At 38.5% G+C, this 25,428-nt stretch overlaps 1 protein-coding gene across 3 annotated transcripts in view; it reads left to right on the forward strand.

Annotated features, from left to right (window-relative positions):
• Positions 1-25,428, forward strand: part of MEIS2 (Meis homeobox 2) — a 174,062-nt gene that overhangs the window by 41,309 nt on the left and 107,325 nt on the right. For 2 of the 3 annotated variants that reach the window (XM_014891633.2, XM_088167209.1), the window contains one exon: positions 11,683-11,828. In XM_014891633.2, the coding sequence (XP_014747119.1) occupies positions 11,683-11,828 (146 nt within the window). Of the gene's footprint in view, positions 1-1,637; positions 1,740-11,682; positions 11,829-25,428 lie in introns of all 3 variants that reach the window. The other variant, XM_088167208.1, reaches the window with a different exon arrangement.

Below are 25,428 nucleotides of genomic sequence, written 5' to 3' on the forward strand. Positions count from 1 at the left end.
GATTTTGTTTGGATTTTTTTTTTTTTTAGTACCAAGCCCTCTCATTGACATCATTTCACCAAGTTTTTAGGAGGAGAGGGAGAAGGAGAGAGAGATGGAGAGATTGTGTGAAGCTTCTTCTAATGCATAATGTATTTAAACACTGTACTTTCTGGACTGATGCCACTAACCAGCTCAGAAATTATTCCTGTTTCCTCCTTACAGACTTGCAGCAAGGAGTCAGAGATGACCATGTCATTCCTAGCTGGTGCCAGAACATGACAATTCTGTTGTTCTGGGTCAGTGGTGAATAACTCACTCAAATGGTGCAAAGTCAGCCAGTTCTTAATTTTTTATCTCCTCAAGAGTGCATTCAGTGACTTTATCACTGAGAAGAATGACTCCCCTGCCTAGTGTGATCAAGATCTGGAAATTTGTTGCATCAGCACATTTAGCCTGGACTGCTACTTGATTGGTGGGGCTTATATTTGATCTTATGGCAGACAGGTCAGCTCGTTGACTGGCTAGGTGAACCTAGGTCTGGAGGGAAACTCCATTTTACCCATCTGAACCTGAAGGAAGGGAAGTCTCCTAACTTGCCAGGCTTTTCATTTGGGGTCCCGACATGTAGGCAGCACTAACTCCTTTGAAGGAGGGAGTGGGGTGATGTAAGCTCTCTGGAGCCCAGCTTGTGAGGCACTTCCCTAGAAAGAGCTCAGGGACAAAAATCAGTCTAGGAAGACTTTGTAGGCACTGCACATTTGTGTTTTGTAATATTTTCTGTGACAATGAAAGACCTGAAATGAAATTACAGGTTATGAGCAAAAAGGCAAAGCAGCAGGTGTCAGAGTGGGTGTCTGTGCTCTTGAGTTTTGTACTGTGAACTTTTAAAAAAATAGTGTTAGAACAACTTAAGGCCCTGTGGTTTTGCTGTTCTTATGCTTCCTTATTTTCTAAATCCATTTCATTGAAGCTTTTGTCAAAAGCTTTTCCCCCTGTTTCTACAGAATGATGTGTATGTCAATACTTTCAATCACTTAAAGCAGCCCAGAGCATCTTATGGAACAATTTGGCTGCAGAGAAAGGTGACCATAACCATTTCTTCTTTTTTTGCTTTTTTTTTTAATCATATTATCCTGAAACAAATCAGTAAAATTATACAATGGAAAAAAATTAATTGCTTGTCTACCTTTCTGATATCATAAAGATATCTGTCAGGGACTAACTAGGAACTTTAGCTCCCTTATGCTTGCTCTTTTTGTCCATCTACTGAACTTCAAAGAAAAGAAACATTTCAGGCCTTTCCAGTAACTACTTTTAAGCATCCAATATGTACAGCATGTAAGTTATAGATGGTTTACAGTTCACTTTTACAAGGCTTCTTGGAGGAAAAGACTTCTGAAAAACAGTACCCCCCAATATAAATACAGTCAGGTCCAAAGCACGCAGTTGTCATCTGGAGAATGACTCAGTAATGGGAGCAAGGCTTTGGTCAAGTCGTTTGTTTTGAGCACCAAGTAGCACATCACCTATAAAGACTATTAGTTGTGTTTCCAAATACACAACACCCTATATTTAAACTACGGGCTTTAAGTTATACCTACAAGAGCAGACTGTCAGTGTTCCCACGTAACCCTTCACATTCTGGCATTTTCCAGACTGCCAGCCAAGTGAGCACTTTAGGAGGAGGTGCATATATATGTCTGCAGCACCCAGCGGGTTAATCCACCCTACTGTGCATAGGTGTTGGAGCTCTTACGGTATGTAAGACTTGCCAAGTTTGGAGTTGTTTTGTACTTTTAAATTTTTTTCTGAACTATGCATTCGCAGCAAGCATCTCTTCTGTTCAAGTGTTTGTGAATGCATATCAAGTCAGTACCTTTATTTGTTTTATGTAACACACACATTTGTGTACGTTTTATCACCAGAAAAACTTTTTATGGTTCATTTTGAGGCCTTTCTACTAAAACATCTCTCTTTTTAAAGCATTTAGCCATCCTCCATTTTTTCTTTAATACATCTTAAAATAGACAAATGTGCATTTTGGACTTGTGGCCTAACAAGTGCCCTTTACAGTAATTGAAGCTTTTAACTTAGTATCTCTCAGGAATAACTGTCTGTTACATTTCTAGTTCTAATTTTTTTTTTAACAATGAAAAAAATCTTACCCATGTGTACTTATATATAATATTTCAACTAGTGCTTTCTTAATAACTACACAACTCTGAAAAAAAAGAGGTTTCTAGTGTGGACAGTACATTGACTCTTGCTGTACTAGTGGTCATCGTTTTAGGGGCTGTCTCCTGAACAAGCAGTTGTGCCAAACAGCATAGGGTCTGAGGGAAACTGCAAGACATTAAAATATCTCACAGTTCATAACTACTTTTAACAGCCGTAAGGAAAATTGAGATGCTCTGATTGCTATTTTCCTTTAAAAAAATCAGTCATTTTTACTCTTAAAGAAACTACAGTAATGCTTTAATGAAGAAGAATGGTGCAGGATGTTAGTCATCATCTACTTTTAAGTTCTCACATTCTGCTATATATAAACAAGTGCAAAATAGTAAAGGTTAAATATTGATGAGGTACAATTGAACTTAATAACTTCAACTGCAGGTAGAATTTTAATTAAACTTAGCTATTTTGCCCACATTTGATATTATTCTAGTGACAAAAGTAACAGGATAACAAATGAAAAAAGCTACTTAGAACAAAATATAGTTCTTTAATGTATACTTACTTTTATACAGTTGATTGAGAAAACGAAAAACATTATCCCGGAACTAAAAAAGGAAAATAGTCTCTTACAGGAGATGTGCTTTCAGCAAAAGAAAAATATTTTTTTTGTCTCCTGATTTCTTTAATGACTTGTTATTGTTGCCTCAGCTGTAGCCAGTCTGCAGCTGGTATTCTTAACAGAATTACTATGAGAGTGCCAAAAATACTTCTCTAAAAATATATAAAAAAAGATTTTAAAAGAATGCCACTAAAACTGCAGCACAAGGACACTTTGTGTGACAGTGTTTAGTAGGATGAAAAATTTAAACAGAATAACAGATATTTACATTCACACTGCAAAGTAATTACTGAAGCATATAGAATACTTAAACCTATTTTAATAATGCTTTCCTTCAGCCTAGATACCAAAAACTGGGAGTACACTTACCAGCTTGTACTGAAGTGGGGAGGGTGGGAATTGAAGTTAAAACCGTGTAGAAAAAAGTCTGTTGAACAGTTTCCTGGTGAAGTACAATGTGAGTTTCAATTTTAAATAGAAGAGCATAATAAATCAGCATAAGCCACATATTTTAATGAGTGTATCTCCTCTGGAATTGTGCAGTGCTTGCAATTCTCTGTGAACAAGACATGGATCTGGTCTTACACTTCTTACTCAGGCAAAGCTGCCACTGACATTAATGATAATTTTGCTTGAATAGAACAAAGTGCTTGATGGGAGTTGTGCCAGCATGAGGGGTGCAAGATTAGGATAAACGTGCAAAAAAGTACAACTTCAAATGGCTGTACCTTTGACTTCTACAGCTAGCATTTCCTCCAACTACAAGGATCTTAATTATAACATTTTCTGGTTCAAAGATTAACATTTAACATTCTGGGAAAGACTTTCTGGACTTTAGTAACCTGATCAGCACGTCTCCTTTTGGTCTCTGACTCTTTCTGGTTCTTTGTATTGCAGGGGAGATGATAGTATCTGGCACATTCCTCGGATGTCTTGGAGATAGCAGCCTTCTGTGTTTGGGGCTGAAAGATTGTGAACTCTGTGTTAGCAGAAATGCCACACAGGGGAGGTGAATAGAACATTAAAAAAGCTTTAGCTTTAGGTACTGCAGCGCAAGCAGAGTTGAATTTGAGAGCTGGGACTTAAGTGGACATTTGTCCCTGCTTTCTTCCTTAATAAAATCTGAGTGTTAACTGTGGGTAAGGGCATTTGAGAGATCACTAAAAATGAATCATTGAGTGCCCAGAAGAGCTTTATTATGATATACTATGGAGAACTTTAGAATATACCTAGTACTTTTTAAGTGGTTATCAGATACATGTAGGAGTTACTATTATGGAAGTGAATTATTTTGTCCTTCGCTGCAGAAGCAAAATAATTTTCCAAATTAAAATGTCACAATAAAACTCATCAAAAACTGGATCTGTGTGGTCCTTTCTGGCCCTGTGCTCCCATCCAATTTTCTTTTGCCCCATGAAAAGCTATTGAGCAAAAAAATCACAAGCTCCAACCAGCAACGTTTGTTGTGCTTGTGTATGTGTAATCCATTTTGAAAAACCTGCCACAATGCTAAATCTGGGGGAAAAAAATCTCAGTGCAGAAATCCTGACTGGCCGAATTGATTTCAAAAAAATGTCCACATTTTAAAAATCCCCAGACTGATATCGGGTTCCAGTACTGAGTTCTTATAGGAAGAGGCAAGAGAGGTCGCTTAGTTCAGTTTATTTGCCCCAGGAGCAATTAGATAGAAGGAATTATTCTGCTCCCGAAGTTCTGCATAAGGGTTGCCACTGCCCAGTTAACCAGTGTGAAAATACCATGGAAAATAAATTATTAAACTATACTGTTATTACTAACTTGCCAGTTCCAGAGAAACAAATGCAGCCACATTTACATATGTGTCCATCTGTCTGTTTTTACACTTTATGTCTTCAACCAGTGGGTGAAATTGTTTTAATCCAAGCTGCAGTCTGATTTTTTTTAATTTGTTTTTTCCCCCTGCTGATATTTTTCTCTGTGTGTATGTTATTTGTAGATGGACATGCATATTCTTGACGGTAGCTAGTTCTTAATTGCCCCTTTAAGTAACCTAATCTCTCTGGCCATGGTAGTTTTAACTGGAGTATGCAGCAGAGTTCTCCATGGATAATTTTCGTTAGTTAGCAGATTGTTACCATCTCAATGTTGCTGAAATCCCTAATCTCAGGTCAGCGTGAAGCTGCAGTGGTTACAATCCTGTTGCCTGATGCAGTGTGAATGGAAGTGCTTTCTGTCAGAAACATGTGGTCTCTTCAGTGGAGAGCCTGCGTAAATCCTGTGTAAATAGAGGGAGGCTAACAAAGGATGAGCCCCTGCAGCTCAGAGCATTTGGAGCCATTTGGAGGCTGAATTTGCTAAATGCTGCTTATACCGCCTGAAAAGTTGAAGAGAAAGGAGCATAAAATCCCTTCTTTTTTCTCTTTCTGCTCCTACCCTGGGGGGAGGGTGTTAAGGGCCAGGGAAGCCTGAGGTAAGCCTATGAAGACTGTTTTTTCAGTGCTCTTTTGAGTGTGAAAAAGGTGGCATGGGTCACTGTCCCCTCTTTAATGTCGGAAAACCCACACAGTTAGTAAATGTTGCATGTAAACTAAAGCATTTCATCCCTTCTCCTGCACTCCACGGCAGTGGGCCATGAACTAGTCACTTGAAAATCGCAGAAAAATTTCACTTCAACATGTCCGGACAGTTTAGCACAGCAGGAACGTAAGAGAGATCAGTAATTAGCAGGTTGCTTTACTGTTGTTCCCCTTGTCTGCATTGGAACACTTTTTTCACCTGATGTGAAAAAATGTTGGATTGCAATGAACGAACCGTGAACCTCCTGGCTGTAAAAAAGAGCTTAACATTCAAACTGTGGTTTATTAGTTTTCTCTTATAAAAGCTAGAAAAATACATTTTTGGCATTTGGTAGAATTTCTAAGATTTCTCAATTCACTTTACAAATAAACAGAGCTCTAAACACAGACAATTAAGGAGACAAAATAAGCTAGTCTTTTTTCTTATTTTTGGACAGAAAAATAATGAAAGGGGAAATGTGAAACTTAATAGTTCTGAAAATAATTTTGAAAGACTTAAATCACTGATTTTATGGCATGCATGGCTAAAATAAGAGCTGAAATGTCATTCCTACTTTGAATAAATTATAAAACATTTGTGAATTCCTTTTGGCAAATAAGGTATATTAGTGACTCTAGACAGGTGCCTATCTAGAAACAGAAAAGAAACAGTTTTCATTCTGTCTCTTATAAATACACTTTATATACAAGATACCATGCAAGTCTTTAAGCCTTTAGCACAGATTGCCAGATGGCAATAGGGACTTGCTCCTGAATGACAAACTATGCTAAGTTGCAATTAGATTACGTAGAATAGCTTTGTATGTGGGGTCTGATAGCATCTTAAGTTTTCTTCCTATTTGAATTTGCGATAATTATTAATGCCTTGTGTGAAATTCGCACGTGTCATCTTTACATTATTGGCCCAGTGGAATTGCTGGGTTTTATTCTGGAAAGCAAAAGATTCTCCAACAGAACAGCAAGAGAGAAGGCCAGGTCTTTGTCTCCTTCCTCTTCTAGAAGGGCAAAAGAATAACATCTTCTGTAGGAAGAGAGATGGTAGCGGTGTATGTCTGAAGTTTTCCTGTTTTCTCTAGTGCACCAGTGTCAATAATTTCCTTCTGTCCAAGATGCTCACTGGAACGTAGAACAGAGAACCATAAAACATGTCCAGTGTCTCAGAGACACCAGGGCAGAGAACACAGTGGTCTGATTACAGCAGCTCATTCCACTCCAGGAAGAAGAGATCGTGCAGGTCAGCGCAGGCTCAGTGCTCCTGTAAGGTACCTGAACAGCTTCTTATGGCTCCTTTCCTCCTGGAGTAGTTATTTAGCAAAACAAGCCACAGATACTGGCAAAGCATCACCAGCTCTAATCTGGGTTGCCCACCTGCCCTGCTTGTAATTTTCGAAGTCCCCATATCTGCCAGTCATAACCTATCTTACCTTAGTTTCCCTGGCCAAGAAATGCCTGAGATAAGTATGGCTCCGGTGGTGTGAGGAGGTTTAAGTCAACTTCCTTGAACATGGATCATTAGGAGGAAGAGGAAAAAAAACAATCCCTAGCCAGGACTTCATTCAAAAATCTGTGCTATACTGGAGCAGTAAGGCTAAAAGCCTGATAATTTTAACAGGATGGAGTGAAGATAAGGATTCTCCTGAAGGGTCTTTGATTCTGGAGCTGACCTTCCCTCTCTGTTAGTCTTCCCTTCAGCACAGACTATCTTATCTTCAAAAACATCTTCAGACACTACTCTCTCCAGCTTTTTGGCAGTGAAAATTAACCAGATTTTTAAGCTTTTTCTCTGGTGGCGATATGGATTGTATTACTAAGCTGAATGTCCTCATTAATAATGATTTACAATATTTATGTGTTGAGATGGACATATAAGTACAAAAAAATAATTGCAAATTGTGAATATAGGCTGCATGCAGATTTTCCTCTTTATTTTGCATTTATATCTACATATTCCACTCCATCAAAATATTAGACTGAAAGATTATAGTAGCTTACTTAAGATCAGCATAGTGCACTGCAGCTTTCCTTTTCAGAATCCTTTAACTTGCTTTTCGTATTGCATCCACTATTTTTAGAAAAATGGCAAAGTGTCTTGTCTTCCCCCGAGTTTAGATACTCCTGCTGTTCTCTCTTTTCATTTAGTGTGACAAACCTTAAAGCTGTAAGGGACCTCTGATGGTGAAGAAACTCAAACACTGGGTCCTGAAATGCACTTTTCCAGAAATCACTTTTTTAACTGCTCTACTTGCTATGATGGTAGCAGAAACTATTTCTAGAATTTGAATCTGGACTGTTATCAGGCTTCTGTGCTTTGGTCTGACTGGGTCATCCTTTTCAGTTATCATTTTGATAGATTGGGAATTTGTTATTCATCCTGTTCACAAGTGGTAAAAAGACAAGATGAGCAACTTCTAAACTTGCTTCATCTGTTGCTGGGTTTTTACTCTGTGAAAAAACACAAAGACTAGGGTTGGAATAATGCTGATAATGTCGAAGACTAACAAAGAAAAATTCATTGATACAATAAGGTTGGACAGGTTTTATGTAGGACTGGTCTGTGTTTCTCAAAGAGTCCTTGGCTATGTCAACACTGGGCTTTGCAAGCTTATCTGTCCAAGGAAATCAGCTTGCAGCAAGTTGGAATTATGGTGCATTGGAAACCCTGCTATAACTACTTATGTGATATTTTTAAAAGAAGAGGCAGTCTCCTTTACTTTCAATGCAAAGGAATTTATCTTGTGGAAGGAAACCCTCAGAACAGACTAAGAGTGCCTGAACACAGAGCCAGTGTGGAAGCCCAACTTCCCGCTGTGTAAAGAAGACTTGCATCCTCCACAAACTCTTCCCCTAGAAGAGATGGTCTTTAAGGGACCCCAGGTGGGTCCCTTTGCAAGGTTTCTTGCAGGCTCTCTACATCTTTCACATGCTATTACATAGCACTGCTGTAATCTTAAACAAGCTGGGTAAAACACCTAATTCTCTACTGGCTCGACTCCTGCGTAGTCATTGACACCTCCACAGAGAGAGGGCCACTTAAGAATTCTTGACTTCCCTACAGCAGATAGAGTTTTGCAATCATGTGTACTCTTTGCACAAGAATAAGTGACTAAACAGTACAGAAAGCAGCAGAAAATCACCCTCAGTTGTTTTACTTCTATGTAAAAGAGAGAGACGATGGACCAAAATCCAAACCTTAATTTCTTCTCTAGAAAATTGGGATGACTATGCTTGTATAATTGCCGTTTCCATAGAACTTAGGATTTGACTCTATTCTTCTTACAAGTTACCATCTAAACCAGGATATGAATAGTTCATATAAGCAGAATTTCTTGTAATGATAATTTAACTTATTTAAATTTTGATTCCTTCATACAGTAGTGAAAAATATAGTTAATCCAGTCTGCCATAAAGTGACTTTCATATCTGTTCATTTTATTTTGCTTTTGATAATTAATTTTGCTTCATTTGAAGTAACAAGTTTATTTGGATAAAGAAAACTAGGACCAGAAGTAAATAATTCCATCTCGGAAAAGACGGTTATGGGCTTTTTCTATGATTTCTTCTCATTAGAAGCTGAGTTCACTAACATGAGTGGTGGTAGTCCTATTAAAGAGAATATGAGAATATAGATTAACAGGACTGGGCCTGTTGTACGCCAGGAGAAACAAATCTTGCTATATTTTTCTTCTGATATCATTTGGAGTTACAATATTTTAATTTCCTTTCGTGAGGTTATGGAACAGATTAGGCAAGCACCAACTCATGATTTCAGCTGCTGATTAGGATGGGAAGGTAATGAGAGCTTTAGTTGAACTTTTCCTTCTTGGGCTGCTACTAGATTTTTTAAACCAGGATATTAATAACCTCATCAAAAAGTCCAAGTACTGATATAGCGTGTGGGAGACTCCAGCTGAGGATGCTCACAAATAGGAGACTATATGCAGGCAGACAGGAATTTGTCCATAAAGAGAGTGAACTGATGTTTCTGTGGTTTGAAAGGATGGTGCAGAGCAGAAGTTTTACAGCTCCACACATTCTGTGCATACACGCATTACTTTTACATAAAGAGACAAAGATATCTTTATCTGCACGACAGATAGACAAACAGACTGACTGACTTCAAACTTGCACTTTCAGTAGGGATTTTTCCCCCCCATCTCCGGGTACTGCTTTTCAAAATTGCCTGAGGCTACAGTACAGCACCTCAGATCCCCAAGGCCCATTGCCTGGCTCCTAATAGCCACTCTCCATCTGTGTCACATGAACAGCTGATGAGATAGCTCCAGTGTCTGTATTTTGGAGAGCATATCCACCCAGGTTAAAATGCTGGGGTTGCCAAGGAGCAGTCAGAAGCCATTAGTGTTTGTGAGAATTTGCCTTGCAGCAGTTCCTTGGCATAGTGGGAAGTGTGTGCGCGTGTGTGTGCGCGCACACGTGTCTGTGAGAGAGGGTAGGGTGGAATACATGGCGGGGAAGAAAGCAGCAGAAAGGAGTGCTTTCTAAATAACCAATATATTGCAAAAGCAAACGGTTGGTTACGGTGTTTAGAGCTTCCATAATCTCTTCGACTACTTTACTGTGATTTGACTCCCCTTTCTCTATCGTTAATAGAAAAAAAAAAAAAACAAACGAGAAAGAGAGCAGCGACTTCAGGGTCTTGCTCTGGTGTTTGGGCAGATGGAAAGGAGCTGCTCTGCCTTGGGGCAGGGTGGTTGTAATGAAGTGGCCTGTCAGTCTGTAAATAGTGAGGGTCATCTCTTCCATGTGATGGAGGGTATCACATTGCAGTGAAAATGGAAATGTCAATAAAATTAATCTGCCAGCTCTTTGCTGTGGCTTTTTCTGTCTCTCCAGTCCAAAAAGGTCGGTTTTTCAGAGGGGACGCAGTACAAGAAGGGTGATCTGGTATGGGAGGGAAGATGGAGCTGAAATGGAAGTTTTGAAGCAAATGGACTGTATGTAGCAGCAATGTATTTCGTTTAGTAGCACTACAGATCTAGACGAGGCTATAGGAATTAGCTCGTGAATCTATAGCATTCCTCAGGAAGCTATGGAGCGTCTAGCTCAGGCTACATTGAGCACAGAGTTTATTGTTTTAGGCTTTCTTGGACAAGGTTTTTACTTAGCATGGGATTTATGGCATTTACTGCTAATGAATGTCTATTCTTAAATTACAAAAACCACCGTCTCAGCACAATTCCCAGATGTCCTTCCAGGACCTCGGCTTCTTAAACACCAGCAGGGAGCATAAACTCTCCACTTCTCTGTTTTCCTCTTTCGTGTGGCTCCGGGCTAATGATGTGTAAGGAAAACACAGCAATCTATAAAGTCTCAGTGCTGTCCCAGTATTCTTCATTTATTTTGCATTTGATTATGCCACAAGTCGGATCTTGTTTCTTTCCTTTTTTTAAAGTTATTAGTTCAAATATTAATGTAGGAATATGGCATATATTGCTGCTCTTGATTGATGCCTTCCCAAAAACAGGAAGACGTGCTCGTATGAATTTTAAGAAAGTAGGGGTCCTGCAATGCCTTGCCAGAAGAGTTTTTCAGATACATAATTTAGATGCCCTCCAGGCAGGCTTTCAAGGCATTTTTGCTGGAGGGCAAGAAAAAATAACTATGACTGTTAAAAGTAAATGATTTTTGCTAATGCACAATTAATGCCAGGGAAAAGCACAGAAGAGAAGGATGTTGATGGAAAGTTCTGATTAAGTGAGAGCTCTACCTTGATGTGCATCTTTTTTTTTTAATGATAATAATCTGCACTGATGCAGAGATGTAGAAGTTTTCATGTCATGCAAATGCTATGTGCAGGGTCACACTAGGTGTACGTGTTTGCAAGTGCGTGTCTGTGTGTGCAGGGAGGTGATGGTTTCGGGGAGGGGCTCATCTGACTGTGTTATGTGCACTGAACGGTGACATGGTTACTGCCACCTCTGCAGAGGGCCTCGAATATATAGACTACAGAACATTTAACTTGATTACTTATACGTACATATTCAGAATGGTTGTAGGGATGCATTTACAGCAAATGGGTTTTCTTGTGGCAGGTTTTCCCACATTGAATCCCATAATTGAAAAAGAGCTACTGCACTATGTCAAGCACACAATTATAATTGAATTAATGATATATGCATGTGTGAAACACAAAATTAGTATTTGGAGAGACACGGTTTTCTAATTTTTACGTATTTGTATCAGCATTCTTATATAATGAGAAATGGTATGTGCCCGATCTAACAGATAAAAACCCCCAAACTGTGGTCGTGTCTTGGCAATTAATTATATTTTTTGGCTTCTGTATTTGGTTCATTAAACATCTCCTCCTTCCTATTTTTCTCTTTGTTGTAGGTGATGGTTTAGACAACAGCGTAGCCTCACCTGGTACAGGAGATGATGATGACCCAGACAAGGACAAAAAGCGTCAGAAGAAAAGAGGCATTTTCCCCAAAGTAGCAACAAATATCATGAGAGCGTGGCTTTTCCAGCATCTCACAGTAAGTGGTGCCCAAAACCAAAATACATTTCTATTCATGTACCTAATGAGTTTTATTCATCATTATTAGAAATCAATTGTCCCCATAATTTTTTGACCATTATTAGGTCTAAGGCTTTGTTGCTCTTTTATTGTATTCGAGTTTTTTCTTGGGTCTTGGAATCATGACAAATCTCAAAGAAATCTATCTATCCATCTGTCTATCTATCAATCTATCTCTCTATATATGTGTGTATATATATATATATATATATATATATATATATACATATACACACACATCCTATAGAGAGAAAAAGACAGAGTACAACACCTTAGCATGCAACACCACCTGTATATGAAGTTACCATTTTTGGCTTTGAACTATTCAAAATCTTGCTACGGACAGCAAAAGGGGGATTCTTGCTTTAGCACATGTACAACTCTGCCTCCTGGATTCTTTATTGCTGGCCTCTGTTTCCACAAACTTCCTATGTGTGTGGTAAAAGAGAGAGCCCTGGTCTGTGTGCGTGTGCTGACATACACTGTGGATGTTAGAGCAGCAGCTTGCAACCTTGTCATTGTTAAATTTTTGTGAGGAAATAAAGAAGGCTTACAGATTCCCTAATTTTTCAGTTGTGTGACAGAGAGAATAAGCACCTTTTTTGCTTCTCTTCAAGTCCATGAATATTAAAATCCAGCAATATTCACATTAGAGGGGAGAGAGATTAAATCTGTGAAATAGCAGTGCTTTCCTTGGGCTTTTATTTGTCTGCTTGCTATTGGTTTTGTGTTGGTGTTCTGTTGACTATTATAGCTTCACTTAGGCATCAAAACACAGTTCTACAGAAAACCTAGTAAACTTAGTTTACTTCATGTGGTAAATGATGGAAACTGGTAAAGTTATCAATTGATTTTCTTCTTTCTCGCACTTTGAAATTGTTTCTCACTTGATAAGGCTGGAAATGCTAACTGTTATTAACTACCTCTTCTTCTACCAAAGTTTTATAAATTTCCATGGTTTTATATATTTCCTGCTGTTGGTTACAGTGTAATGATTCCAGGACCCGATTTATTTATGATAGAGACTATCGAACTGCTCTGCCAGCAGCACAGCTAAAGGGGGGAGCGATAGATTCACATTTCTAAACCATCATTTTGATGTAAGGACATTAGTAGCAAACTAAGGTGCATTGATCTGGCCTGTGGGGTCAGGATTAGGTGGAATAGCCAGTGTCTCTGCTGGAGTAGTGGTTATTCCTGCCTCTCAGCTATGGCCATTTCAAAGGTCAGGTGCCCTGTACCCACTTGGCTCAGAGGAATTAGACAGAACATGAGTCTCTGGGCTGATTACTTAACCAAAGACAAAATAATGAGTCCTAAGCAAATACTGACTAATTGAAAGGGCTGTAAATCCATTACATATTGGTCAGGGATAATCAGGAGTATTTAATCACTTTTATCTATTCAGGAGCACTGAAGCTGCAACAGCAAAGCCCTGAACCTTGCCATGTGCTTATTATTCTCATCATTATCAAAATTACTTCACAGCTGTTCTTTGCTACATCACCTCAGCTGGAGATTTACTAACCTGTAAAATGTTTTTAATTTGGAAGTCGAGTGAGTGCTAGTGGAGGGTTTTTCATTTAGCTGTAGGGTATCTTTAGACAAGTAGTATAGGCAGACAGCAAAAAAGCAGGGCCACAAATAAACAAGTTTGGTTTGTAGACATCTCCATGTTAACTCCATTTCCTCTAATGAAATTTGTGATATCTAGCTTTTTTCCTTCCTGCCTTTCTTTCTTATGTGCTCCTTGAAAACATTTGGCACTTGCTTATTAAACAGTCAACTGCCTCTTGCTTCTCTTGAGGAAAGTCCTTCTGGCTTTTTGAAATCCCTTTTCCTTGTTTCTATCCTCTCTCTCCTGACCCTCTCCATCCTGCATGAATTAAGGAAATTTGCCATCACTGGTGAGGATGGCCTCACAAAAATCAGATTAAATGAACGCAAAAAAGCCCCAAACCTTTTACCGTCCAGGCTTTAATGAGTTTGCAGGTGTTGAAAGATTTACTGCGCTGTAATTCTCAGACCTGCAAACTGATAATGGAGACCCCTGACCAGTGCAATGTAAATTCAGAAAGATTCTTGCCATAAACACATGCAGGGAAGGAAGAAAACTCCTTTCTTTTAAAGATCTTACACTTTTTCTCAAATTAGCTCGTCCATTCAAAATGTAACTCTGGCTGAGCCAGAACAGGAGAATCTGTGATGTACAATTTTATTGTTTCAAGTAAATATCTTTACAATGGCAGTCCATGATTCAATGTACATTCCTTCATTACTACTCTAACCTTATTTCAAATTGGTTTGTTCCTCTTTTGTGCTGTATGACCTGTTCTTGTATTACAATAATCCCCTGATGTACCCTTTTTTCTTTCTCTCTCTCTTTTTTTTTTTTTTTAAAGAAACTAATTGAATTATCTCATTATTTTAATTTGTTAAGCAAATGTATTTTACGTCTCAGGATGTGTTCTTAAAGAAGGAGCTGCTTAGGCTTTGCCCCCTGAATGGGCCATTGGTACATTTTGACATTCATGCATTCATTAAGGAGAGGAACATAAAAGAGCTCTGGTTGTATTTTTTTTTTCAAACACCCAACCAGCATGGAGCAACTTTTCCATAAGCCACAGGGGTCTCTCTACATATGTTCTCAACTGCAAGCCATTGTCACCTATTCTGAATACCTCAAAAGGACAAATAAAATACTAAAGGCCAACTGTAGCAATTGTTAGCTGTTAGTCTCAATATGACAAAAATCATTAACCTCTGATTTCCCTGGAAGGAGAGGCAGTGGCAGTCCATCTCTTCTGGCATGGATTAAAAGTAGAAGTCCTTTAGACTGTCAAATTCCAAGAGAGTAACTCAGATCTGACTAATTGTATTTACCTGTGATTTTAAATAAAATGCTATTTTTTCCTTTATTCAATCAGTTTGCAAACTCTTAAGGCAGCCAATTTTAAAAATTGAATGGCCTAAGTGGCTTTTTTGAAGAGACAGGCACTTGAACTCTGATGTAGAATGAATGTGTCTGACAGGCTGTGTCTTTCAAAATTATTTCTAACCCCTATCACAGCTTCCATTTTGTAGTAACTTTAATTATATTTGGAATAGGATACACATGCGTGTTTTTATTGTTGGAAATCAAATGCAAGAAATAGGAGCTTCTGTCATGTTCTCGTTCACTTACTGAGCTCTGTCTTACATGTGGAATTACAACAGTACCGGAAGATAAAAGATCTGAGGATGAACTGGTTGGAAATGTGTATGCTTTTTCTGGATAACATCCAGTGTTTAAGAAAGTAAAGGAAATCCTAGTCTGGTAGTATAATCTTTTCAATAGTACGTAAAGATTATGACATCAGAAAGGTAAACCTGACATTAAGACTGTTTTTAGTTGAGTTCAAAGGTGGTTAAAGAAAAGAAACAGCAAGAAATCTGACCCAAGCTGAGAGTTTATTCATAGCTTTGGAAGACTCCTTTTCCTCTATGCTAAGGAGTTCTTAGTACACTCAATTAGCCTCTCAGACATCACTGCTTTCCTCCCTCAAGTGCTCCCCTATTTGCCCTGCAAAGAACATATTTGATCACGAAGTGAAAACAGGAAGTGCTCAAATGTATAGACACCTCCAGCTTACACCAATGCTGAGATTAGGATTTCTTACCAGCAGCTTTAGAGCTGGTCCCCCTCCTCCCATGCCCTTTTGAAGGATGGAGGACCTTTAAAATATACATACATAATCAGAAGAGAGGAAAGTTATAAAGGAAGTAATTATACCACTCTATAGACTTGTACCTCTGATAGTTCATCCATTTCTTCAGCAGTATGCCAAAGACTACATTTTTGCTACATTCAACATTTTTTCACCTTCTTTTACAGAGCTGGTAGAACAGAGTCTCGTTCATGCTTTGACACTTCACCTGGAGTGATGCCCTTTGTTAAAATTCTATTTTGGTTGTTTCTTTTGTTGAAGTCTTTAAGAAGACGTGTATCTTAACTAATAGTACCTGATTTAGCAATGGTAGCCTGCAAACTAAAGCTTTTAAATGAAAATGCCAAATTCCTATCTGGTGGTATTTGAGATGTCTCCCCTGAAGTCAGAGGAGTTGAGCTGGTTTTCTGCTTTTTTTGCTAGCTGAAGTTCTGTCTTCTGAGGTTGAACAATGTCATTTTAGCCTGATTTCCACAATCTTCTGGCTGAAAATCTTGTTCTTTACACAGTCTATTGTAGAATATATCTTGATTTTATCTGTTTCATCGTCAGGCTAGAGTAAGTTCTCCTGGAAAGTGGTAAAATGAACCAGCTACAGCTTTAGTACTTACCTGAATTAATTTTCTTAACTTGTCATATTCAGGTGTCCAGATTGGATAATATGAATAGTCTTACTGAAACAGATTTTTTTTTTCTGTATTTATGTGTCTTGTGTATTTTGATGAATGGCTTATCAAGCCTTTTATACAGGGCAGCTGTTTTATTTATTCATTAGATTTGATTCTAGAGATGAATGTTATCAACCAAAGCCAATCTTGGAGCAAGTGTTCAAAGAAGTTGAATCCAACCCACCTTCATGAATATATCCTTCCATATTTTACTTTAGTAATAATACTTTAAAGGAAGCTTACAGACTTAGCTGGCTATTGTACTCCACAATAGTTTTGTGAACAGCTTACTTTAATATCAAACTGTAGAACAGCTTCTCTCACAGATGTGATCTGTTCTTCACATTGTTGTTTTTGCTCTACTTTAAAAAACCAAAACCAAACCCGAAAACACAGCAGACCCCTGTCCAGATAAAAGAGAGAGAAGAAGGCTGGGAGACTCCAGATAATACAGGAATGTGCAGTCATTCTAGTGAATTTTAGTCTGTGTGTTGGAGTGCAGTGTAACGTGCTATACCCTCCGAGGGTGCACAGATGTCCTCTGATTCTCCTGTAAAACTACCTGCACTTGTGTTTGCGTGGCTGCCATTTCCACCTCAGGGCACCACGGGGTCAGAGAGCTGGAGAAGCCCAAGCTACAGTTTTATTCCAGGTCTGCTTTTAGGCAGGGCTGGCTGTGTGCTGTTTTCAGCAAGGTAATAAGTTGCCTGCTGGTGTAGAACAGACCTCTTTGTACAAACACCACCCGGTTGGAAGCATGTCCTACAAAATAATATTGTGCTCATTTTTCAGCTGGAAAAACTTTTGTGAGGAGAGGTTAAATGACTTCACCCCCCAGTGCTAAAGAAAAATCAGTGCCTGAATGCTAAACTCCCCTGACCTGCAGTCTTGCAGTCCTCAGGACGACAGAGTTGTGCCTCTTTGTACCCCAGAGTTGCTCTGGTGTCTCACCAGAAGGGCTGGTGGTGGCCATTAACATTTGTAGTTATTGATGCTGGTAGCGCAGCCCTGCCTAATGTCATCAGCATCCCCCTTCTGTCCTGCCTGCCTGCACTACCGTGTCACCAGCCTGGGCAGAATAAAACTGGAAATCTTTCTCAAAATGACACTTTTGATCCCAGGCTGAAAGGCTTCATCCTCTGAGTGTTCCTAGTTCTTGACCATGAAATCCATCCCGAAGATTTAGTAAGAGCCCAAACATTCACATACCTTTGAAACACCACAATCTTAAAAGAAAAGAGCTGAAATGGGATGGGGGTGGGGCTTTGTTTGTTTTAAAAATGGAATCTGAGATTAGATCTGACATTTCTACATCCACCCCCTACAGAAGAGGGAACCCAGGGTCATGGGGTGTGTGGGCCTCAAAAGCTAGCTTTGTCTGGGAGTGGTTAATCTAATCATTGTTACATAGACATCTGTTATTTCTTCTGAAAAATTGATGCTTTTGTGACACAATGATCCATCTATTTAGTACAACAGCCTGAGTAATTAAATTAAAAAAAGAATATTTTTGCGGGAGCATGTATTATAAAACTGCCATACCTCCTTGTACCAGTGAAAAGGCTGAGGAGAGGGAGTGGAAGATGGAGAGGGGCAGAGGGAGAGGAGTGCTTTAAGTCTCGCATTGTTTTCTGCTGGCTGGAGGAAAACATCTGTGAATTGTTTGAACTGAACCTTAGCAGGGACTGTCTGAATCTGTGTCATCTCTGTTTAATTTCAGGAAATGATGTCACAGCGCATTAAATAACAATGCTGCATGATTTATTTTTACTTGTACATGCTGTCCTAAGCATTTCGGTTACACGGCAGTGTTTCCAATTAAGTGCAAGCTTTCGATTTTAAAAAATATACTCAGTAATGCTTTTTGGGGGGGCATGGGGTATGGGGAGGCTGGGTTTTTTAGGGGGTCACCAAGGTTCAGGGCTGTCGGAGGGCTCTGGGCCCATTTGTCATGTGCTTATTTGTAGTTGGGACTGGATGTCAGCTCTCTCGTCACCCATGGCAACCTCCAGGACTGTGGGTTTGTTACAAAGCCTGTCTGGGGGAGAAAAAAACCTAAATATTCCGAACCGATCCGTCAAAAGACCTATTAGATAGTTATAGCCAGGCCTATGTACTGTAGCTTTTGCCTCGATCAAACTTTCTGCACTCCCCCTTCTTCTGCAGAAGAATAGAGGACATAAGTCAATTCTGTCTGCCATCTGTCGCCTCTCTCCCTGCTCCTCAAATTAAAGAGACAGTCCAAAATTTAAATAATCGGATACAATCACAGGAAGCCGGCCTGGAAATTATTACATGTGCAATTGGGGTTTTTTTGCTTCTCATTTTATTTTGAAGAGGGGATCTTTATTGTGCTTCTTTGGAGATCAAAATATGTTGTGTGTTTCAGCTTCAAAAATAGCATGCTGAGAAATACTGGATTTGCAGTGTCACTGAGTTGTTTTCTAATAGGATTCCAAGTTATATATAGGGTGAAATTCACACACACACATACACACCCTCCCCACCCCCCTAAAGAATCCCCAAATTGCGAATCCTGCGAGGGATAAGTAAATGAATCACACCACCCTTCCCCTCCAGCTCTCCTTTCCCTTTCATCCCCTTTCTGTCCCCAAATCCATGGCAGGCTGATGGGCTGCAGCAAAATCTTTTTTGGTGCTACTACGACAATTTAAGCTGCCGAGTCTACCTAATGGGCCTCTTCTAGGTCTGCTATAAGAGTTTTTCACAGCACCCTGTCTGATCTTAGTTACTCAGGCTTTACCTTTTCCTCTTGTTTTTTTTATCTTTATACCAGCCTGCCTGGTTTTGCCTCCTCCTCATCAACAGGCAGCACAATGTGTCAGGACAGCAGTAAGGTGAATTTCATCCATGTGACATATGAGGTCAGCCAATGCTAAAACATCAGATAACGTGGCTAGATGTTACTTCCCAATTTAATATTTAACCTGCCATTTTCAAACAGGGGATTCCTGAGAACAACAAAAATCATGTACATGGTTTTAACCGAGGCTTGATTAAAAAGCCTTGACTGAGCAAGCTGAATGTGGCCTAGTGAAAGATAGGATCAGCCACTGTTTTTCTCTGGTTGTTATTGTCAGATTACAAAGCTTTGCAGTATATGAAGTAAGTGAAAAGAAAAGAAGAGGGAACACCAAAGTTCAGTTAATGAATTCCTTAAAGTAATTGAAACAAGGAAATGATAGTGACAAGAATTCGTTTATATAGAGTTGTGGCTTCAAGGCTTGCAAGGCAAAAGATGGTTTAACCAAAGCATTTGTGAATGTAAAGTGTTGAAACACTTTTTTAACTCCAAAATTATTGCTCTAATAAATGTTGTCAACGGCAGCTTTTGAAGCTCATGATCACAGTCAACTAGAGGAGAGAATTCTTTGGAGTGCCTTCAGGTTCCACTACCTAAGCTGTTGTCATCAAAAAATGCATAGTTCCTCCCTTTCTCTGTAGTGTGCACACATGATTATATGTAGATATAAAATATCTACATTTTTAGGGAAAATACAATTGCTGCTGTTTGTCCAGTGATACTACCTGTTTTGCCTCAAGATATGTTTAAAACTTTCTTTTCAAGATTTTTGAGCAGGACAATTGGTTTCAAGGAAGTTTTCAGTAAAATTAGAGTTATGTTATTGGGGAAAAAAAAAAAAAGTGTTTCTGCCAGCAGTTCCACAACTGCAAAGCAATTGATATGTCAATTCTTATTGCTGGCTAATGAAGAGAGTAGTTTGTGGCAGACAATATTACTCCTGTTTTTGTGGAGTTTGCCTTGAGTTGTGATACCTAGAAAACCATGCATTACATAATTTAGAGTTGATTGGCAGCACTTGTTTGTAATATCTAAAGCAATCATTGACATCTTTAAAGATTTACTGTTATCTTTAAGCATAATGGCAATAAAGTTTTCATGCTTTTACATTTGTTATTATTTATTTTTAACTGCTAGCCCCAGATCTGCCAAAACTAATTTCAGTTGTTTTGTCTAATACTGGGTGATAGGCCATAAAGACTTTTTTAAATCTTGGTTTTACCTTTTTATGATGGCATTTCAAAATATGTATTTTATTTGTAGCAGTTGACTACTAATGTCCATAAAATGTTTAACATCTCATGACTTGCTCTTACAATCTCAGGATAATAAATCTGAGTAGCTCAGTAAACAGCAGCAAATATTTTGGCTTAGTGTTTAAAAAAATCTGCATACAGCAATTATTTTTAATGCTGTAGAAATTTGGCTGTCATCAGGATCAAGCTCTTATTTGGTAATTTCAAAGTGGGAACTTGATATTCTGAAGTGGATATACTGTGGAAATACTGCCTGACTAAATCAGATAGCAATGGGAAAGCTCCTGTTCACTTTCTTAATGCATACTAAATTTGCAAAAGGAGTAGATATTCATAAGATCATGGCCTATTCTAGATTATTTTAAGCTTGTTATGTCAATTTAAAAAGCTTCAAAGATTATGTAAGCTACATTGTTAATTGATATGCTGTATACCTATATGGATAGTTATAAAAGCAGTTATTTTTCCTCCTAGATAAGTTAAAAAAAATAGAGTTTGATTCTTTGTATTCAAATATTTTCAGATAATTCACAAATTAGTGAGTAAGTGTGTATGTCTGCATCCTCCTTCCAGTAATTCCAGTGGAGCTCCGATCCCTTTAAAAAAGCCAGAAAAGATGTAGTGAAATCATAATGGGAGACTGCAGAAAAACACTTAGTAAGTGTTAAATGCTCTAGCCACTTTATTCAGGAATTACCCTTAACAACTCTTTCAACGATGCCCCATTTTATGATAGAAAGTCAAATGTCTTGAGTACTCAACTGTTTGTCACATTCTCTTGTGACCCAGCTTTCAATACTGTCCCCAGCATGGTGCAGCACAAGGGAGCTCTGGTAGACATGTGGAGTTTGCACCTTTCTTTCTAGCTGTGACCATGACAAGACACTGTGACTTAGCTTCCCTATTTAAATAGTATGGCATAATGACTGTGGCTGCCTTTTGAAGTTCTTTTCATATTTACAGATGAAAAACACTGTGTAGGGCCTGTGTCTTTTACTTAGCAACAGCTGAATTACAGAAAATTACAATTCTGTTGTAGTTTTATCCTGTTGTTGAAAGAGCATGACAGTCATGCAATGCTTGTACAAATACCTGAACTTCGGCAGACTGAAAGTTCAGGACAATTTTCTCTTTATGAAGGAGGATTTAATATGTAATTAAGAGTGTTATATTTTTGCTGGTCTACACTGAAGACGACAGCATATGATTTCTGCAAGTTACTTTAGTGCAAGTGTCTTAGTCTTGCATTAATTTTGTCAGGTCTTTCCCTTGCTGGTGACCTGATGTGGTGATTACTGCATGTAAGTGTTATCAAATCTTTCCCAGAAAGCACCAAGTAAAGGAATTTTGGGCATCAGCTGCAGGCTGAGAGGCAATAGTGAGAGTAAAGGGAGTGTAATGGTATTAATCAATGTCTCTTTGTACTTCAAGAAGTTGCTAGTGGATATTCCCCTCCTCAAGAGTCTGGGAGTCTCCTGATGTGAAATTGGACTTTGGCAGCTTTCCAGCCAGTCCTGATCCTTTCTGCTGCCTCTTTTGACTCAGCCAGGTGCTTCCCACTTGTGCATCCCACTCATGCTTGAATGAAGAAACAGGAAACAGGAGGGTGACTTAGAGTGAAGAGTAAGGGGCTGGAGGGATATTGTGAAGTCCTCATTTCATATTGGAAAGGTCCTTGCCTACTGAGGACCATATGCAGATAGCTGACAGCTGTTTGGATAGTCCACAAATGGGCTATTCAGGGTTATGGAGTGTGAATAGGGAGAAAGATCATGATATGTGTGATAACAACAGGAATAAGGAATGTTATGCTGTCAGAAAAGTGACGTGTGTATATTTGAGGGAGTCAGCAAAGGAGTGTTGCATAGGAATGGTGGCACATATTAATTGCAAAGAAAGTTGGCTAATTTGAGGGATCAGTTCAAAATCTAAATGCTTAAAGAATGTTTTAGTTTCAACTATAAAGGAATATTCTGATTTTCTCTTTCAGATATAAAGTAGGAAATTAAAGAGAAACGTGTTAATTATTGTGAACAAAAAAGAAGAGGGAAAATAATTTTATTCACTTCTCCCTTCCATCTTCTTTAGTCTTTTGGTGGACTAATCCAAGAGTTGTGTTACTTGTATGTTTTCAATTTCTTGCAGTTACACAGGGACACTTTACTGCATGATCCAACATTTCTTACGAAAGAGAGGTGCTTCTTGAGTTGCTATGAACTTCTCTGTGGATGATGGGATGAACTGCAGAGTTTTAGGGTAATCCTAAGAATTCCACATTGTTTCACATAATATGCCCACTTACACCTCAAGTTTAAACAGCCTAGAACCTATGCACTTGTTGTATGGTGGCCATGAAATGCCAAGCAAACACTTCTCAGACCGAAAACCCCACTACTTAATGCATATCTAACCAAAACATTTGTAGATAATTTACTGCTATAATTAATCTTAGCTGTCCTGGCTTTTATGAACTTACATCCCACAATGCTCTTGGATGCAACCAACCTTGTGGGAAAAGGGGCTCTTGCCATTTTTTCTCCCTTTTATTCCCCATAAGTTGTCCATTTAGAAAGCAATAATGCTTCAAAGGAACCAGTGCAAAACAATATGTGCAGCAGGAGAATAAAATATCTACAAATGAGCAGGACTGTGGTGATTTTCTAGAATGGGTACAAATAGACATAACCATAGAGCTATGAAACTATCATGAGTTTGGCTCCTGGGGTCTGAAGCCCCAGCTGAAAAGATAAAATATTGCACTCTTCAATTCAGCAGTGCTCTAACATCCTCTACTGCATCCCAAACAATCTCTGCAGTAAACTTCTTGCTGAGACTGAAAACTCTTTAAAACAAGGCCTGAGGACTCATGAGCTTTCTACTCAGTACCCTTTAGGCTCACTCCATGAAAAAATATCTTGCCTAAAAGAGGCCAAATATCACACAACAGAGCTGGTGGGAAATTCAAACTGTTCTAAGCAAAGAAGTCAATAGAGCTGCTGTAGTGAAAGGTAATGTTCAGAGTGAGATCACCGTGTTATGATCTCATGCTGAACATCGGGACTGGTTTTTTTTCTTGAGGATTATGAAACTAGCCTGAGGCCAGTCTGGTGAGAGTCTGAGAAAGATACAGAAGGATGTTTGGAGAGCCTGGACTATCAGGGCCCTTATTCCCCAAAAAGGGCAACAGAGGCTGAAAAAGATGAGACAAACGAGAGCTGTATTGTTATTTCCAGTGCTCTTTTCATCCATCCCAAAAATACAAGATCTAGCCCTAGACAGAGAATGTGTATACTGAAGCAGTGAATAAGCACAGGCTGCAAAGAGATAAGAGGAGAAATTACTGAAGAGGAACAAAACACCTTGCAGGAATAATGGAATTCAGCAGCCAAACCCCAGTCATTTAGACTGTAGAACAATCTGGGGAAGTGCCTTTGCTTAGCAATTTTAAAACTAGACTCCAAAAAAACATTTGAAGGTATACTGCTGAGAAACATCTTGCATTCCTGAGCTTACACTAAAGTAATGTTGCCTGGAGGTTTTCTCATATTTTCGTGTTTTCTTATTAATGATTAAAAACTGAAAAGTATCTTGAAATTAGAGCTGTTTTCAGAAGGAAACCTTCCCAAATTTGGCTTCCTTCAGGTTTAAGTTTATGTTGTATTTGTTTCAACTTTTGTAATGATGTTTCATTTATCTGTCAGTGGAAAAATTATTGCAAAATTAACTTACAAAGTCAAACTAGAAATGGGATTGAGACACAAATTGAAAAACTAAGCTTAAGAGTAATATTTAATTACTATTCCTTCAGGCACTGGGAGTGGATACTGAAGGTCAGCCAGGCTTGGGCTCTGTCAAACTGACAAAGAAAGCAACTTTGTATTGAGTAACTTATGTAAAAAACACCTCACTTTCAGATATTCAGAGGCAGAGACTGTCACAATACATACAGTGCTCTCTATTCAGAACTCGTGAAGCTTCAGCAATATCTGGGTAAGGTACAGGTCTGAAATCAACCCATACTCAGATTAGTCTTCACCAAAATATCTGACATCTGCTCCAACATTTACTCTATGAAATATCAATTCAAAACACCAAAAATTGTTTGAGCATTCAAAATACAAATGTTGATTTTTAAGGTCATGGATCCAATGGAAATTTAATATAAAATGGAGTTGATTATGGATTTACACAGAAGTTTGAATGCCAAAATGGGTGAAAACCATAGCTTTTTTCACCTGCTTTTCACTTACAGACATTTATGGCAATTTGATGCCATGATTTAAAAACAAAACTTGGGCCCTCAGAGAGGCAGAATGACCGCAAGAAAATATTGACTGAGTGCCTGCTGTCTTCAACTGCTGAATTTCACTCACAGCTTTCCTCAAAAGTATCAGGAAGAAAGAGATTATATTTTCAATTTGAAATGAAATTTTACTCTTGAATATTAAAATAATGTAACTGTGAGGTTCCATGTTCATCTCAATGTCTTCCAGATCAAATGAACATCACTTTCATGGCAGAAAAATGTTTGGGTTTTTTTTTCTCTTTTTTAAAAAATTTTTTTCCTCCTTCATTTCCAAAATTAGAAATTTAGCCTTGGATCTTAGATCCAAGTCGGATTCTTTCTGGCTCATTTATTGGTAGTCACAAGGATTATATGATAACAGTAATGTTGCAATTACAATAATAAATAGACGATGGATTGGCCAGAAAAAAAGGTCCCATTTTCTTGCCTACAGCTAGACTGGCTTTATGAAGAAAAATATCACAAACTTCTATTATGGATTGAAGTCAATGGCATTTTTTTGTCAGCAGAGAATCAAATGCAATTCAGACACACAGGAACATAAATCTGTTCAGTAAGTCAGTCACTTTTCAGAACACTGCTGCTTAGTTTTGTTAGTATTTTTCTTCTTTTGGGTATTTTTTTCTGTCTGGTACAACACAGGATTAGTAAGTCAGGCATGTTTGGAAGGTTTTTAAAGAAGTGAAGCAACAGGACAAAGATCTCTTCCTCTTAACTATACTTCCTAGGAATGGGCTTACATACCCATTTTAAAGATGCCATAGGCATGACAGGCCTTTTTTAGGATTTTCATATGCG

This window comes from Sturnus vulgaris, chromosome 6 (genome assembly GCF_052056855.1).
Source record: "Sturnus vulgaris isolate bStuVul1 chromosome 6, bStuVul1.hap1, whole genome shotgun sequence".
Taxonomy (NCBI): Eukaryota; Metazoa; Chordata; class Aves; order Passeriformes; family Sturnidae; genus Sturnus; species Sturnus vulgaris.